Here is a 16,038-nt window from a genome sequence, read left to right on the forward strand (position 1 = left end):
TCCAGCTTGTCTCTTGGCTCAGACTGGAAGATCCAGGGGGCAAAGCATTCCCTGATGGGAACCAAAACTATTCCCTCAAGTAAAAAGGACTGCCTGCACCAGCAAGACGCCTCCCATGACTGACTCCATGACGAGGTTTGATTTGACCTTTAGTGCCTCCCTGAACATACCCACGCCACCTTTGCCCATATTTTTCATACATAAATCTGGAAGTATTTTCAGCACTTTGGAGACAGTCTTTGAGCCGCCAGTCTGCTGTGTTCTGGGTGCTGGCCTCACTGAAATTAAATCCTTTCTTGTTTCACCACCATTCATTTCTCTGAGTTTGGATTTTGTCAGCTGTGAGTGGCTGAACCGCGTCTGTTTGGAATCCCCAGACCTAGGTGCTTTTGCACCCCTGTGCCCTGGCTATACTCTGTCTACTGTTTTTAGGTCTAGGTAAAGGGTAACAAGAAATAAAAGCCATCACTTGTTTGAAGATGCAAAGATTTGTCTTTCATTAGTTTTGGAAGGGTTGCTTTCCTCTTCAATAAAACAGATCTAGTAGCAATTCCTCTATCTGAAAACTGCTGGAATAGTGAGTCACTTATTGGGAACACAAACTAAAAATTTTAACAAACTTTATCCTCTTTTTCATAAAGAAATTACTGGGAAAAAGTTAACCTTTTCTGATTTTCTAAGTTAAAAAACTTTTTTGATCTGCTACTAAAAATGTTTCCTTTTGATTTAGTAAAACAGTTCTTTAGGAAAATGAGATATAATAAATTCTGAATATACAGAATTGCAGATAGTGTAAAAAAGTTCCATATAATACCTTAATGTATTTTCAGTGTAAGAGGCGCTATTAGTGATTTGATTAAAGTCAGATATTAATATAATGAAACCAATCCAAGGGGGTATGGTACTTTAAGGTTAAGGAACTTAAAAAATATGTTGGCAGGGGAGAAATTCCTAATGTTTGACAAGAGTCTGGAAGAATTAAGATAGAGGATGAGAGACAAAAGAGAGAAGCTGTAAAATAAACTCAGTGGTACAACTTCCCAGCATATATAAACATGCTTGGAAAACAAACAAACAAACATGCTTGGAACTATGGAGTTGGTTACCATTCTTCCCAAGCATAGTGTTTGGGGTAAGTTTTTGTTTTGTTTTGTTTTGTTTTTAAAGTAGGCTCAGAGCCCAACGCAGGGCCTGAACTCATGACCCTGAGATCAAGACCTAAGCTGAGATCAAGAGACGGAGGCTTAACTGACTGAGCCACTCATGTACCCCTACGGGAAGTTTTTGAGTGGGAATATATTTCCAAGAGAAGTAAAGACAAAATTGGACTTATTCTGTGGTTTTACTTTGGTGAAATCTGTGAACTCTGTGAAGTAATGAATAGTTGAACAGTTTAATGAGAGAGATGGTATTTCAGAAGAAAAATATATACACACAAAAAAACTGAATGCTAAAAACCAGTAAACAAAGACTATCATAGTCATTAATTAGTTAACATAAACATTAAAAAATGTACACAGTTTTGGTGCTTAATAACTTTTCTAAGTAAATTTGAAAGCAAGATTATAAAGATTATATATTGTTTTGATATATCTGAATGGGGAGATGATTTAAAGCACAGAAGAATTTTAAAGCTAAAAAAAAAAATTCACATCTTCCAATCTAGTCTCTCCCAATTTCAGATAGTAGAGAGATAAAGGCACTTATCCCAGTACATACAGCTGCTTAGTTATATTTGTCCCACCAACTGGCCCATAAAAGAAAATGACAGTGCAGGGTGAGGAGGGCTGTAGTGTCAATTACATAAAGTAGGGAAGAGAAGCCTCAAGATTAAAAAGTACTAAAACAAAACCCAAAGGCCAATGATAAAGACTCCTACAGTTTATTTTTGCATGAGGGCCACAGACCTTTTGCCAAATCACAGAAAAAGGTCTCTAGATTTTCCTCAAAATAACTTAAAAAAATTTTTTTTTTATTAAAGATTTTATTTATTTATTTGTCAGAGAGAAAGAAGGGGGGCACAAGCAGGGAGTTCGATGTGGATGAGGGACTCAATCCCAGGTCCTGGGATCATGACCTGAGCTGAAGGTGGACACTTAACTGACTGAGCCACCCTGGCATCGCTCAAAATAACTTAAAAAGAAAAAAAAAAGAAAAAAAACTTCAGAAAAACTTCAGATGTGCCATCTTAGATTATGTTACATTGCCAAAGAGAATTAAAAATTAAAATTCAAAATAAAATTGAGAGATATGTGAAAGGTTCGTAGAGGATACGTTTAAGACAGATCTTCCATAACCTTTTTTTAGCCAGCAAACACCAGTGCCAGAAAGAAAACAGAATAACAATCTGGTAGTAACCTCTAAAAAGGCCAGTTTTAGTTATCCACTTGTAAGTCAGGAAGTTTTCAGGGCTGCATATCAGCATGTAATTTTTGAATTAAAAACCAAAAAAATAACAGGGCGCCTGGGTGGCTCAGTCAGTTAAGTATCTGACTTCACCTCAGGTTAAGATCTTGGGGTCCTGGGATAGAGCCCCAAGTTGGGCTTCCTGCTCAGCTGGGAGTCTGCTAGTCCCTCTGCCTCTCTGTCTGCCCCTCCCCCTGCTTGTGTTCTCTCTGCCTCTTTCTCAAATAAATAAAATCTTAAAAAAAAAAAAACCTGACAGGTGCAAGAGTAAAATACTTTAATGACAACATTCTGAAACACTTCTCATGTTTATTCTGTGTGCTCTTTTGAAAGATAACAGAGGTTGGACTAAATTATTCTCACTTCAAGACTGCTAAAGTTATATCTCACTTATAACAAACTTTTATATAAGTATTTTATTTTATTTTTTTAAAAGATTTTATTTATTTATTTGAGAGAGAGAGAGAGAGCACAAGCAGTGAGGAGGGGCAGAGGGAGAGAGAGAAGCAGACTGCCCACTGAGCAGGGAGCCCGACTCGGGACTTGATCCCAGGATTCTGGGATCATGACCCCAGCCGAAGAAGATGCTTAACCGACTGAGCCACCCAGATGCCCTCTAAGTATTTTAATGTAACAATATTTCATGGCATTCATACAAAGATAAACCTGGCTTCTCAGAGAAATATTTACTTAGATAATGTTGAGTACCACTGAACTACAAGAATAGGAGAATTGAAAAGAAGAGGAGTAGAGAAATAAACAAGTGTGAAATATTTGCAAAAACTAACATTTGTAAATAGAAAGCTGTTGTGGTAACCATAACATCTGTTGTCCTGCTAAATCTTGCTTTGACATCATGCTATCACTTATTCTTGTTTCAATGAAGTAGTAATAGAACAATATGGTAACAGAACAAAACGGTCATCCCAAATGGAATGACTACAGGTAACTGGAATAAGAATTTTAAAAAAGCTTTTGTATTTTCCAAGACTTCAGTTTGAAATAAATTAACTACTACACGGTAAGCATCTTAAGTGCACAGTTTTTTATTGGCCTACAGTGGTAGGAAGACTTTTCAGCAGAGTACTTCCTAAAGACAGAGGATCGCAAATTTTCATTACTGTGAAGTTATAAAAATGTTCATCACTCTAGGAAAACTGATCACAGAATCTCATGTTCTGGGGTTTTAAATAACAGTCGTAATATCAGCACCCTAAAGGTTATTCTGAATAGAATGTCATGAACATCTCAAAGGCCAAATAGCCCTCTCAGAAACAACTCTGAAGGAGAAAGAGCTGTGAGTATGTACATATACACGTGTGTGTATACAAGACAGAAATGACTAGTATGCGAGAGGGAACTCCTATCTGCAGTACAACCGGTTGTGTGGGTAGGGTGGTAACACTGAAGGAGAGAAGGCGGCTGGTGGAGGAAGACCTGCTGCTGACTCTCTAAAGAGAAGATAAATACCTGTGCCTGACGTGATTCTAAGAAAGCTTCTTCCACGGGGTGGGAGTGTTGATAAGCAATGTCTAACGAGACAAATTTAAAAGGCAGAGAGCAGGTGACCGCTGGATCCTCAATGCTTAGCATGGAGGGCACAACCACATAATGTGTTCGCTAAACACTTGCTGTATGAATGAATGAATGCGAGGTAAATGAACCTTTGGATTAGGGAAAGGAGGCATTCGCCTGCCGAGGTGGTTCTGGAGGAGAAAAGCGCAGGTACCGAGGGAAGGGGCCAAACCCTAGTGCTAGGAGGGAGAGAGAGATGGCTACAGGATTCGCGAGGGCACTGACCAGAGAGAACTCGGTGCCGGGCCAGTTGACTCGGAAAGGGATGTCATCGCTGAGCTGGGGGAGCGCTCGGCCGCCACCGGACGCCTCTAGGAGGCCGCAGAGGACCAATAACACCGGCCCGCCTGGGACCAGACTACGCGCGCCGCCTCCTCCTTCCTCCATCCTCCGCTGCCGATTTCTCCAGCCACCGCCACAACCTCCTCTGCCCATAGAGGAGAGGAGGGGGAGGAGGAGGAGGAGGCGGCGGGACTACTAAGCACCCAGGCAGCCCGGGGCCCAACTGCCGCCACGTCTCCTTCCGGAGAGCCGGGAAACGCCACCTCCGCCCCCTTGGGACTCCCGCCACTGTTTCCGGGGCAGGCGGCATATCAACATCCGGGGCCACCAAGCCGTCCGCCTACGGAAGCCGGGACGCAGGTTGGCGGTCTCGTGGTGGGGGGGGGGAGGGGAGAAATCGAACGTCGCGGCCTCCCGGGAGCTGACTCCGAAGACCTGGCCTCAGACCAGGCCTTTCCGCGCAGAAGTGACGGCACCGAGAACCGGTGAGTACGGGAGGCGGCGGTCGCTCCCTCCTGCCACCCGCGCGGCTCTCCAGCGGGTGGGCGGTGGCTTGGCCCGCAATGGAGCGGGAAGAAGGGCGTGAACTCGGCGGGTGTAGTCATTAGATGCCAAAATTCGAGGTGGCGCTAAGTGAGAAGTGGCGGTGTTCCTGACTTAGCTACCCTCCCGCTGCTTTTCTTTCTCCTTTTCTCCGCACGTAGCATCTGTACACTTCATTTTTCCCGCTTGAAGCTTCTCTCCGCCTCTTCTCCCGTGGGTTGTGGTCATCTCAGTTCCTTGCAGCCACTGACTAACGCAGGGCGGTTTGCTCCTCTGCAGCGCTAGCTTAGGGGATACCCGAGCTGAGGAATCCTGTCGTACCCCAGGGTAAGAATGCTGTGATTCTCCGAGGTTGGTATGGACCGAGACTCCTCTTGGAGCGGGCAGCCCCTGCGTTTCCACCCGTGCGGCTTCTTCATCCCAGAGTTGACGTTATCGGATTGTTTTATCAGAGAAGCTGATAAGTTTCCTTATGTGAGGTTCGGGGCCAGGCGAATGTGAGGTTATGAATTCACCTGAGGTTAAGACACGTCTGACTGCGTTCAAAATAAGACAAAAAGTTTTAAATTTCCCTCTCCCTTTTAAAAATGCCATTGTTTTCATTTCCAGTATAATGGATTGTACAGTGATAGTCATAGAGCACCTAGAATTGTCTTTCTGGATGTGGGTAAAGCTGAACTCTCCCCTAACTCCTCGAATTTGAGCCAAATCAAAAAGCAGGAAGGGCAGGCTTATTTTTCATCTTAAAAGTTTCTTTCTTCTTCTTCTTCTTTTTTTTTTAAATATAAGGAATCTACAGTTTCAAAGAAAATTACTTTGGTCCAGCATTGAGGTGTTGTTTATTAATTTGTTTAGTACTTATTAGTGCTTAATATGTGCCAGACCAGTGGGTTTGGTAAAATGGCAAATAAATGGGTCTCTGCCCTCTGTCCCTCTTGGTCTAGCAAGGTAGATTACACAAATAATTGCAACCTATTGTGGTAATAAAATAGTAGTTAACATTTACTTAGCATTTATTGTGTGCTAGACACTAGTCTAAATACTTTATATATTTATGAAGCAGGTACTGTATATTACAGAGTAGAGGGATGTAAAAGTGGAGGTATAAAGAAGGAAGTGAGGAACTCTAGGGTTCAACAGGAAAGGCTTTCCAAGAGAGGTGACATTAGAACTGGGGTTTTAAGGATTTATAGGAGTTCAGGCAGATGGAGAAGTGCATTTGAAGCATAATTCTTCTTGATGATCCATTAGGACTCTTTGGTGTAGTCAGAGGACAGGATGCAATCATCAGCAGGAGATTGGTACGATGGAGGGACAGAGGCAGTCAGTTCAGGGAATGTTGCATATGTTCTGCAGAAGTGTTTGAGCTTTATCCAATAGGTCAGAGTTATTGCAGACTTTTTGCATTGGAATCATCTGACGTGACTCCTGTTTCTCAAGTATACAAAGATTAATTCCAAATGGATTAAAGATTTAACTGAATCACCCACAAAAAAGAGAAAAAATACAAGAAAATTTATTTAGGGGTATAATTAATCTTTGTGAGTAATATAGGAAATCCTTGTATCATCAAAGAAAAAGACATATTTGAGTAAATAAAAATGAAAAATACTTGTAAGGCGCTGGTTTAGTCTCTGGGGCTATAATAATGGAATCTGGCTCAGTAGAGCTTATGTTCAAATAAGGGGGGTTACTTAAATAACAAACAAATAAGATACTTTCTGGTACTGGCAAATGCTGCTTAGAAACTCTCGGGTTATATGAAAGAGAATACCTCTGGGATGTGCTGCTTAGGTAGATGATCAGAGTAAACTTGTGTTAGGAAGTAACACTTGAGTGGTGACTTGAAATGATGAGGAAGAAGTCACACCAAAATTCCAGGCAGAGGTCCTGAGGCAGGGATGAGTGGTGTGTTGGACAGACAGAAGGAAGGCCCATGTGGCTAGAGATGTATGTTTGAGAGGCAGGAAGAGGACGACACAGGAGGGTGATAGGAAGGAGAGTGATAGGGCCTGATGCACATTCGTGAAGATCATTATGGCTATTGTGTGGAAAATTGATTATAGGGGATGTTATGGGCTGAATTGTGTTCCCCTAAAGGATATGTTGAAGTCCTAACCCCTGGAACCTCGTGAGTGTGAATTTATTTGGAAATAGGGTCTTTGCAGATGTAATCAAGTTAAGATGAAGTCATATTGAATTAGGGTGGGTCCTAATCTGCTGACTCGTGTCTTTATAAAAAAGAGGGAAATTTGAACACAGATAAGACATACAGAGAGGCTACTGTGTGAAGATGGAGGGAGAGATTGGAGTATGCATCTGCAAGCTAGGGAACACTGAAGATTGCCAGCAACCACCACAAGTTAGGAAGAGGTAAGGAGGGATCCTCCCCTAGGGATTTGAGAGAGATCATCGCCCTGCTGACACCTTGATTTCAGACTTAAACCCTAGAACTGTGAAACAATACATTTCTGTTTTTTAAGCTACCTGGTTTGTAGTAATTTGTTTTGGCAGCCATAGGAAACTAATATAGGAGGCAAGGGTGGTAACAGGGAGACCAGTTAGGAAGCTGGTAACAATGGAGAATGGAGAGAAGTGGCGTGATTTGGAATACATTTTTCAGTAGAGCATCTTGAACTTGCTGGTGGATTAGATGTGGCAAAGATGAATTAATGATGATATCTAGATATTTTTTATGAGGAACTGGTGGTGCAGTTTACAGAAAGAGGGAAGAACAGAATGTGGACTGTTGGGAACCATGTGTTTTTGTTTGTTTGTTTCACTTTTTATTTTGAAATAATTTCAGATTTACATAAAAGTTGTAAGACTTGAACCCAGATTCCTCAGTTGTTAACATTTTACCGAGTATGTGTTTTGATTACAATAATAATAATTTATGCATCAAGAGTTCTGTTTTGGACATATTAAGTTATAGAGACTGACATCCGAGTGGAGCTAACAAGTTGGCTAAATAAGTCTGAAGCTCAGTGGGGAGGTCAGGACTGGAGTTATAAATAAATATCATTGTTATCAGCATTAATAAATGCTGCTAAATATAGAGGTTATGTTAAAGGTTACCATGGAGGTTAAAGCCATGGTTCTGGCTGAGATCATCTCTGGAAAACAGATGAGGATAACAAAGGGAAGAAAAGGGTCATTGCAACATTAAATACTGAACAGCATTGAAGAGTTAACAAAATAGCCTGGAAGGTGTGCCCATTAAAGCAGAAAGAAAATCAGGGAACTGAGATGAAAAGAGAGTCAAGAGAAAGAAGTGTTTTAAGGAGGGAGTAACCAACTAGCTGAGTCAAATAAATGCTGCTGGGGAGTTGTATAAATTGAGGATAAATTAGTAACCCCTGGATTTGGCAGTGTGGAGGACGAGTAAAAGGAAAAAAGGCTTGATTGGATTGGATTGAAGTGGAGGGCTTGCTACGTTACACATTAAATTGAAAACAACGTGCTTTTGCATTTTAGCAGAGTATAGACCAGAGTTTCTCAGCCTTGGCACTATTGACATTTGGGCCAGATGATCCTATGTTGTGTGGGGCTGTGTTGGGCATTGTATGATGTTTAGTAGTATCCCTGGCATGTGGTCCACTCAGTGCTAGTAGATATTCCTCCCTGCTCAGTAGTGACAACCAAAAATGTCTGCAGATACTGCCAAATGTCCCTTGGCAAGCAAAACGGCCCATGGTTGAGAACCACTAGTTTAGACTCTTAAATGAAAACCGTGAATATTCATGATAAATTTTTAGGTGATAGGTCACTGATTGAGAAGATTAGGGGCAGGCAGGGGACCTTTCTAGCACTCCAAGAAATTAGCAATATAGTGAATACCTACTTTGCTTATAATACAGATGGTCCTGTTTGTATTGTATCTTTGATGATTCATAAGGCATTTAATCTTACCTTGCACTAATTTCATAATTATGCACATTGGTTATCATCATAGAGGATTTGGATGTAAATATGTAGAAGATTGTTCTGAATCTGTATTAAACCCATCATAGTCTAGAAGTTGTTATTTTGAAAAAATAGTCAACACTACTTCATTTAATAGTCTTTTACTTTTTCTCATATAAACATGGTACAGTCTATGCGAGTTTAAATTTCAGGTGTTTTAACTTTCTGATTCATTGATTACGGAAAAATTCCCCTTTATTTGGCAAAGCTACCCTTTTCTGCATATAAGGGAGTTAGTCTTAATGCAGCAATTTTCACTTAGTTGCAGACCTACAGATCCTGGGGAGGGATCAAGAAGGTTGTGCAGTTATTCATCTAACAAATACGGTTTGGAGGCACTGTCCTAAGTACTAAGGGTGCTATAAAAATGGTGTAGATATAGATCAAGTCCATCAAAATGTTACCACCTAGAAAGGGAGGTAGGACTTGTATGTAACTAATTATATTAAAAGTGAGAGGTATTGTTAGAGAAGTACTGTACAGATAAAGTATTGTGGACATTCAAAGGAGGGGGTGATTGCCTCTAGCGAGGGATGAGAGGAAGGAAGGGTAGAAACACTAAAGTAGTCCTGGCATTTGTATTGGACCTTAACAGATGGTAGGATTTGGATTTACAGGACTGGGAAAGGCCTGTTTGTTTTTTGTTTTTTTTTTTTAAAGATTTTATTTATTTATTTGAGACAGAGAGAATGAGAGAGAGAGAGCACATGAGAGGGGGGAGGGTCAGAGGGAGAAGCAGGCTCCCCGCCGAGCAGGGAGCCCGATGTGGGACTCGATCCCGGGACTCCAGGATCATGACCTGAGCCGAAGGCAGTCGCTTAACCAACTGAGCCACCCAGGCGCCCCTGGGAAAGGCCTGTTTTAAGTGGATGAAAAAACATGAGCCCAAGACTTACTTAGATCAAAAGTAATTTGGTTTTAGTACAGGCAGGGAGCTTGCGAATGACAAAGGAGTTTAAAATGTGACAAGGGTGACATTTCACCCTGGTGGGAAAAGGATGTTTTAATTAATAAATGCTGCTAGTATAATTTGTTATCCATTTATAAGAAAACCAACTAGATCCCCTCTTCATAAAATACACAAAAACTGAACTGTAAATGAATTAAATATATATATTTATATGAAGAGATGAGGAGAATATTTGTATAACTGGAATAGAGATGACTTTTTTTTTTTTTTTTTTTTAAAGATTTTATTTATTTACTTGACAGAGGAAGACAGCGAGAGAGGGAACACAAGCAGGGGGAGTGGGAGAGGGAGAAGCAGGCTTCCCACTGAGCAGTGAGCCCGATGCCGGGCTCGATCCCAGGACCCTGGGATCATGACCTGAGCCGAAGGCAGACGCTTAACGACTGAGCCACCCAGGCGCCCCTAGAGATGACATTTTTTAGTAAGATAGGAAATCCAGATACTGTAAAAGGGAAAGATAGACCTGCTTTAATAAATGTTTTAAAATTAGTAATTTCTGTTAAAATTAAAAATGTGTAAACCTTTGGCCTAGTGATTTTACTTTTTGGATTTGCCCTGATACATAAGAATGTAGGTACAAAGATATTCATTGTGTCATTATCTGTAGTGGTGAAAAAAACTTCTGGATATCTGATTTTTCAACAATAAGGCTATGGCTGAATAAATAATTATATACAAACTGTGCAACTGAATAGTGAGGTGGTTAGGAGCAGAGGCTTAGGAGTTAGGCCAGTTAGATTCTGATCCCAGCTCTACCATCTAGCCACATGTCTTGTGTTGGGAATGTTACTTAACCTCTTTAGAGCTCAGTTTTCTTATCCTTCAAATGGAGAAAATAACAAATGGTAAGATGTAAGAACTAATGATGATTCACTTTCTTTATTCTATTCATGTACCAGATGTTGTGTCCAGGCACTATTTTAAGCACTTAATAGATACAAACTTATTTAATTGATTTAGCCCTCCTAATAACCAAAAGGTGGGTTTTATTGTTTTCCCCATTTTACTGATGAGGAAACTGAGACACAAGTTAATACAATATTCTAATATAATTCACACACATGTAAAGTTAATATATTAATGCCACACTATAAAATATGCCTGAATAAAACCAAAAAATTTTTTTCAGTTGAAATTTTTATGAATCACAAATGAGAACCCAACAGTTGGGCTTTAAGTTAAAAGTTACCCAAAATCTCTTTATTGTTTCTCATTTAGACATAGAAAGGGCAAAACCAGTAAAAACAAAGCTCAGCTGAACAGCTGGTATGCACTCTGAGGTTGTGTAGCACTAATTACTCCAGAGGCTGCCTAAGAACATAATTGTCCTTTTCTCTTCATTTCCAGTACTGATTTTTTCCCCTCCAGTTCCTCCTTTGAATATAACTTACTCTGCAGTAATAAGAAAGAAGACATAAGAGAACTGGAATGCAATTTTGGGAAAAATAAAGGAAAATAAAAGCTTTTGGCCTTCAGATATTTTTTTGGTTAAAATATAACACAAACACAGGTGACAGAATGCCAGCAAATATACAGGTGCATGTCAATCTTGTATGTGTTTCTCCGGTGTACAACAATACGTATGTTGTATTCTTGCCAAACCTAAGAAAATAGTCAAATCCCAAATGTGGCAACTTGTACAAGACCACTGGCCTGGATGTTGAAAAAAGTCAGTGACTAAGAAAAGGAGACTTTTTTTTTTTTAAAGAAGATAGTATTTTATTTTAACAAATTTTTTTTTTTAAAGATTTTATTTATTTATTTGACAGAGAGAGACACAGCAAGAGAGGGAACACAAGCAGGGGGAATGGGAGGGGAGGAAGCAGGCTTCCTGCTGAGCAGGGAGCCCGATGCGGGGCTCGATCCCAGGACCCTGGGATCATGACCTGAGCCGAAGGCAGATGCTTAACGACTGGGCCACCCAGGCGCCCCGTATTTTATTTTATTTTAAAGATTTCATTTATTTATTTGACAGAGAGAGATAGCGAGTGCAGGAACACAAGCAGGGGGAGTGGGAGAGTGAGAAGCAGGCTTCCCACTGAGCAGGGAGCCCGATGTGGGGCTCGATCCCAGGACCCTGGGATCATGACCTGAACTGAAGGCAGACACGTAACGACTGAACCACCCAGGCGCCCCAAGAAAAGGAGACTCTTGTATAACCTAAGATGTATACTACTATTGCATCTTGGAAAAATGTCTATGATTTCAATTTTTACAATTTATTTACCTTTTTTCCCTTTCAGTGTCCAATCAAAGTTCATGCCTTGCATTCGATTATTGTCTTAAAGTCTCTTTTAAACTGTAACAATCCCCCTTTGCCATCTATTTTAAGGCTCACTATTATTTTTTAGTACTACTAAGAAAGAAAGTAACTGCTGTCAGTTAAACTTATGACATGCCAGCGAGTGTGAGACTCCTCTCAATTTCAGAAGTCATACAATGAGATAAATATATTAATGAACTATGGCAAATTGCCAAAGGCCATCACCCTGGTAAGCAGTGGAACTGGATATCAGACTACAAGCAGTCTGGCTCCTGAACCCATTCTTTTGGCCACTACTCAATGCTGTCGTTTTGTTATCAATGAATTATTACATGTAAGCCTTTTTTTTTTTTTTTTTTGCATAATGCCTCATATATATTAAGTATGTAATATGTGTTAGCTTTTATTATTTTCACTACTTCTGCAATCTACTGTTACCACGTTTATAATATCTACATTCTGTGATTTTATTCTGGTCTTCTGTGCTGTTTATAGGTTGATTCTTAAATATTGAAAACCTATAAACTGTTTAAATATTATAATTATGCAAGTACTATTCACTTTAAAGCCCAGAGTTGTAATTGAAACTGCAGAGAAGGTAAGTGTATTAATCCTCTGCCACTTAAGGTGTCCTATTAGCTTCCTAATAATTCTGCTCTGTTTGCTAAAATGAATTGATTTTGTTCTTGAAGATACATTGAACTCTCAAACATCTTCTTCTAATATATACTGGTTGCTTTCCAAGTCTGTAGCATATCTATATTCTGGGGTTTCTTTGTATCACTCTTCTGGGTCAAGACTACTGTTTTGTGTTATTCCATGTCCTGCTTTATCTCAGATTTTTTCTCCACGTCGTTAGAGTATAACTAATTTCAAATAATATTTCCAGAAAGGATATTAAGCAGTTAATTTAATTTTCACAGGCCTCATATATCTGAAAATGCACTTATATTGCCTTCTCATTTAATTGTTTGGGAGCGTAATTCATAGTTCAAAATCATTTTGTTTTGCTCAAGACTTTGAAGACATTGTTCCTTTGCCTCTTAGCCTCTATAGAATTTATCTGATGAGAAGCCTAATGCCAGTCTGGTTCTCTTTTTTCCGAAGTGATATGCTTTTTTATCTGGAAGATTTTATTAGACTTTTTTTCTTTATCGTTGGTTTTATGATATTTTATGAGAGTGTTTCTAGGTGTGGATACTTTCTCATGTGTCCTTCATGGCAGTCCATGAGTTCTGTTTGTTCACTTCTGGGAAATTTTCTTCTATTATTTCTCTCTCCATTTTCTCTGTCCTACTTGGAATTCCATTTAGAGAGATTCTTCCAAACTGAGAAAAAGGACAAAAAGAAAAAAAAATTAAGTAATATGGAGGATCAATCAGTCAATGCCAGTGTAGTTAACATATGGTTATATTTGTTTCAGGTGTACTGCAGTTGCTCTTTTTTTTTTTAAAGATTTACTTATTTTAGAGAGAGAATGTGTGTATGCGTATGGGTGGGAGGAGAGACAGGGGGAGAGGGAGAGAGAGAATCTTAAGCAGACTGACTCCCTGTTGAGTGCAGAGCCTGAAGCGGGGCTCAATCCCAAGACCCCGAGATCATGACCTGGGTGGAAACCAAGAGTCAGACGTTTAACTGACTGAGCCACCCAGGCACACCTGCAGGTGCTCTTTTTTTAATGGATGCAGTGCCTTCATGAATTTCTTTTAGGATAGCACTTATAAATTTTAAACATTTATCTTCCATTCCCAGAAATAGCTGTGTTTCCTTCAGGTCAGCTGTTAATTTTCATCCTTTTTTCTTGTGCTTTTGCTCTTCCTTAAAAAAAAAGAAATTAGTGATTCTTGAGCATGGTATCAATTGTTGGGCCTCACTTTAGGGTCCATGGATGAAATGTAGGAAAAGAACTGTGCCCTCCTCTCCCTCCAGCCTATGTCCAAATAAGGAAGATTTTGTCAGGGAGTATGAAGATGCTCTAATGCTTTCAGGGTAGATTGTTAAGAAAAACAAACATGTTTTAGCTAGAAACTGATACTGTTGCTGATAGACTTTCTATGTGTAAAGGAATGGGGTAAGAGGTTTGGGTGGGCTGTTCCATATACATCTTTTAATCATCCTAATTTTATTTATTTATTTATTTATTTATTTATTTATTTATTTATTATTTTAAATCTTCCTATTTTTAATCCTACAGACCCCTCCTGCTTTCTCTTCTTGTTATTTCCAGGTTTGGTACTTCTCCAGGCTCTGCTGGCAGGAATGTCTTCTCCGTGGGTGTAGCCTTCTTGTGGGGCTGTTCATGTTTGTTTTAGACTGCAGTTTTTTCTGCACTGCCTAATCCCAAAATAATCCCATCTGTTTTCTCTCTTCTAGAATGGATGAATGCATTTTAGTGGAATTTTGGTAGGAAGTGGAAGAAAACGATTGTCCTTAGTTTGTCTTATACAGAGTAGATAATTCATAGATATTTGTTGAATAAATCAGTTAATGCTATTGAGAAAATTGGGCAAAGGATACTTTTGTTGAAATTTAAAGAATTATGACTGTAGGGTATGGGTAATTAAATGAATCCTTTTTCTTTTATCATATTTTTTTTATCCCTTTAATTTATCCTGTTTCAGGAAAGAATCTCATTGAGGTTAAAACTTACCAGTGGAGGTACAAAATGAGAAAGCTGCCTTTTCTCATAATTTTTTTTTTTTTTTCAATTAGGAGCCTTAATTCCATTTTGTTCCTTTTTCGTGTTTAGCACAGTGCTTGGTATGTTGTAAGTATTCAGTAAATGATAGTTGTTATTATGTTTAACTTAAACTCTTTTTGTCTCTCATTTTCATCATCTAAGAAAATGGGGATTAATATATGTATCAACAGAATAGATTTTGGTATATATAGTATTTGCTACATAAGGTTTATTATTCTTTGATCCATGAACAACTGTTTATTTTTTTCTATGAGGCTTTCTCTGATCTTACTAGTTCGAATTAATAATTTGCTGTTCTGTATCCTCCTTGTATTTTTTTGTCACAGCCTTTATGCTAAATAACATTGATTTGCTTCGTTGTATGTCTTTCCACCAAATGTACTCTTTTTATCTTGGTAGTCTTAGTGCATAGTTACTGCTTGACACATTATCACAAGTCCCTCATTTTTGCTGGGTCTTAATGGATGAGGAGGATGGGGTGACTGGAGCATGGGGTGGGGTACATTAGTAGGAAGTGAAATGTGACAAATATGCTGACACCATATTATAAAAGTTGTATACCAGATTAAAGAATTTGAAATTTGTTTAGTATGCTGTGGGAGGCATTTTTGATTATTGACCAGATTAGTTCGATATTTTAGAAACATAATTCTCATTGCAGAGTAGAGAATGTATTAGAAAGAAGAAAAGAGATTGGAGGTAAGGAGAAGATGTAAGAAACTCTGGCTCTTGCTATATTATAAGGTTCCCATTTTAGCTGAGAAATCTTCCAGCTCGTACTTGAAGGATAGGTCTTACCATCATGTAATATTTCAAGCCACATCACAGATAGGTTCCAGTGCTTCCCTGCTAACTTTTCTTTGACTTCTTATTAAGAAATGTTATATAGAAAAAAAGGAAATGTTACATAAAGTTTTTAGTAAAATAAAGTTTAAAATTTTGTTTATATTGGGAAAATATCATTTTCTCTAAAAGCTTGCAAATTGATGAGTATCTTAAACCTGTTTGTTGTATTTTCTGTTCTAACAATTGTTCAACATTTAATGTGTGTCGTGTAGGGAGGTAATGTGGGACAAAATTTTTCTCCTTGGGGAAAGAGATAAATTCTGTTTTTAGTATGCTAAGTTTCAGGTGCTTGTGTAGCTCAACTGGAGATACCTTACATGTAAGACATAGAGTCATAAAGAATTTGAGAAAGATTGGAAGTTTTCTCAATGAAGATGGTAATTGAAACCTAGGACTTGGTGAGTTTGTGTATTTGATAAAAAATCTAAGATGTAAATACAATGAAATATTCTGCTCTTTTGGCCTTAGTGAAATGAGATATTTGCT

At 39.0% G+C, this 16,038-nt stretch overlaps 2 protein-coding genes across 5 annotated transcripts in view; one reads left to right on the forward strand and one right to left on the reverse strand.

The window, feature by feature from the left end:
• The window catches only part of ERLEC1 (endoplasmic reticulum lectin 1), a 29,797-nt gene extending 25,240 nt beyond the window's left edge, over positions 1–4,557 (reverse strand). For 2 of the 3 annotated variants that reach the window (XM_078056567.1, XM_036105098.2), the window contains exon 1: positions 4,207–4,556. In XM_078056567.1, the coding sequence (XP_077912693.1) occupies positions 4,207–4,416 (210 nt within the window). In that variant the 5' untranslated portion in view covers positions 4,417–4,556. Of the gene's footprint in view, positions 1–4,206 lie in introns of all 3 variants that reach the window. The other variant, XM_078056568.1, reaches the window with a different exon arrangement.
• The window catches only part of ASB3 (ankyrin repeat and SOCS box containing 3), a 162,335-nt gene that overhangs the window by 45,125 nt on the left and 101,172 nt on the right, over positions 1–16,038 (forward strand). Inside the window, exon 1 of one of the 2 annotated variants that reach the window (XM_078056564.1) lies at positions 4,614–4,748. The exons of the other annotated variant lie outside the window; for it this stretch is intronic. The gene's annotated coding sequence lies outside the window, so the exon portion shown is untranslated. Of the gene's footprint in view, positions 1–4,613; positions 4,749–16,038 lie in introns of those variants that run through there. 2 annotated transcript variants of the gene reach the window in all.

Source organism: Halichoerus grypus, chromosome 10 (genome assembly GCF_964656455.1).
Source record: "Halichoerus grypus chromosome 10, mHalGry1.hap1.1, whole genome shotgun sequence".
In the NCBI taxonomy this organism is placed as follows: Eukaryota; Metazoa; Chordata; class Mammalia; order Carnivora; family Phocidae; genus Halichoerus; species Halichoerus grypus.